Source organism: Ambystoma mexicanum, chromosome 4q, assembly GCF_040938575.1.
Source record: "Ambystoma mexicanum isolate Mex_15411 chromosome 4q, UKY_AmexF1_1, whole genome shotgun sequence".
NCBI lineage: Eukaryota > Metazoa > Chordata > Amphibia > Caudata > Ambystomatidae > Ambystoma > Ambystoma mexicanum.
In genome coordinates, this window is record NC_090928.1 from 1,221,690,321 (window position 1) to 1,221,691,612 (window position 1,292).

At 46.7% G+C, this 1,292-nt stretch overlaps 1 protein-coding gene across 1 annotated transcript; it reads left to right on the forward strand.

Moving 5' to 3' along the window:
• Positions 1-342: 342 nt before the first annotated feature.
• LOC138467346 (uncharacterized) lies at positions 343-936 on the forward strand. Its single transcript, XM_069607314.1, has one exon. The coding sequence runs from the start codon at positions 343-345 to the stop codon at positions 934-936; it is 594 nt and encodes a 197-aa protein (XP_069463415.1).
• The last annotated feature ends 356 nt before the right edge of the window (positions 937-1,292 follow it).

A 1,292-nucleotide genomic window follows, 5' to 3' on the forward strand; every position in this document is an offset into this window, starting at 1 on the left:
GATCATTGGAAAGCGAATGGGAAGCAGTATTAGGGTGATGCTTGGCAATAGAAGGGGAAGCAGTATTAGGGTGATCATTGGCAAGCAAATGGGAATCAGTATTAGGGTGATGCTTGGCCAGAGAAGGGGAAGCAGTATTAGGGTGATCATTGGCAAGCAAATGGGAAGCAGTATTAGGGTGATGCTTGGCAAGAGAAGGGGAAACAGTATTAGGGTGATGCTTGGGGACGAGGATGGGAAGCACCATCAGGGTGATCATTGTCAAGCAAATGGGAAGCAGTATTAGGGTGATGCTTGGCAAGAGAAGGGGAAGCAGTATTAGGGTGATGCTTGGGGACGAGGATGGGAAGCACCATTAGGGTGATCATTGTCAAGCAAATGGGAAGCAGTATTAAGGTGATGCTTGGCAAGAGAAGGGAAAGTAATATTAGGGTGATGCTTGGCAAGAAAATGGGAAATGGTATTAGGCCGATGCTTGGCAAGAGAAGTGGAAGCAGTATTAGGCTGATGCTTGGCAAGAGAATGGGAAACAGTATTAGGGTGATCATTGGAAAGCGAAAGGGAAGCAGTATTAGGGTGATGCTTGGCAATAGAAGGGAAAGTAATATTAGCGTGATGCTTGGCAAGAATGTGGGAAGCAGTATTAGGGTGATGCTTGGCAAGAGAATGGGAAGCAGTATTAGGCTGATGCTTGGCAAGAGAATGGGAAACAGTATTAGGGTGATCATTGGAAAGCGAATGGGAAGCAGTATTAGGGTGATGCTTGGCAATAGAAGGGAAAGTAATATTAGCGTGATGCTTGGCAAGAATGTGGGAAGCAGTATTAGGGTGATGCTTGGCAAGAGAATGGGAAGCAGTATTAGGCTGATGCTTGGCAAGAGAATGGGAAGCAGTATTAGGGTGATGCTTGGGGACGAGGAAGGGAAGCACCATTAGGGTGATCATTGGCAAGTGAATGGGAAGCACTATTAAGGTGATGCTTGGCAACCGAATGGCAAGTGGTATTAGACTGATGCTTGGCAAGAGAATGGGAAACGGTATTAGGCTGATGCTTGGCAAGAGAAGGGGAAGCAGTATTAGGGTGATGCTTGGCAAGAGAAGGGGAAGCAGTATTAGGGTGATGCTTGGGGACGAGGATGGGAAGCACCATTAGGGTGATCATTGTCAAACAAATGGGAAGCACTATTAAGGTGATGCTTGGCAACCGAATGGCAAGTGGTATTAGACTGATGCTTGGCAAGAGAATGGGAAACGGTATTAGGCTGATGCTTGGCAAGAGAAGGGGAAGCAGT

What these genes read in the sequence shown, in the direction of transcription:
- LOC138467346 (XM_069607314.1), top strand. Translation starts at nt 343, where the DNA reads ATGGGAAGCACCATTAGGGTGATCATTGTCAAGCAAATGGGAAGCAGT.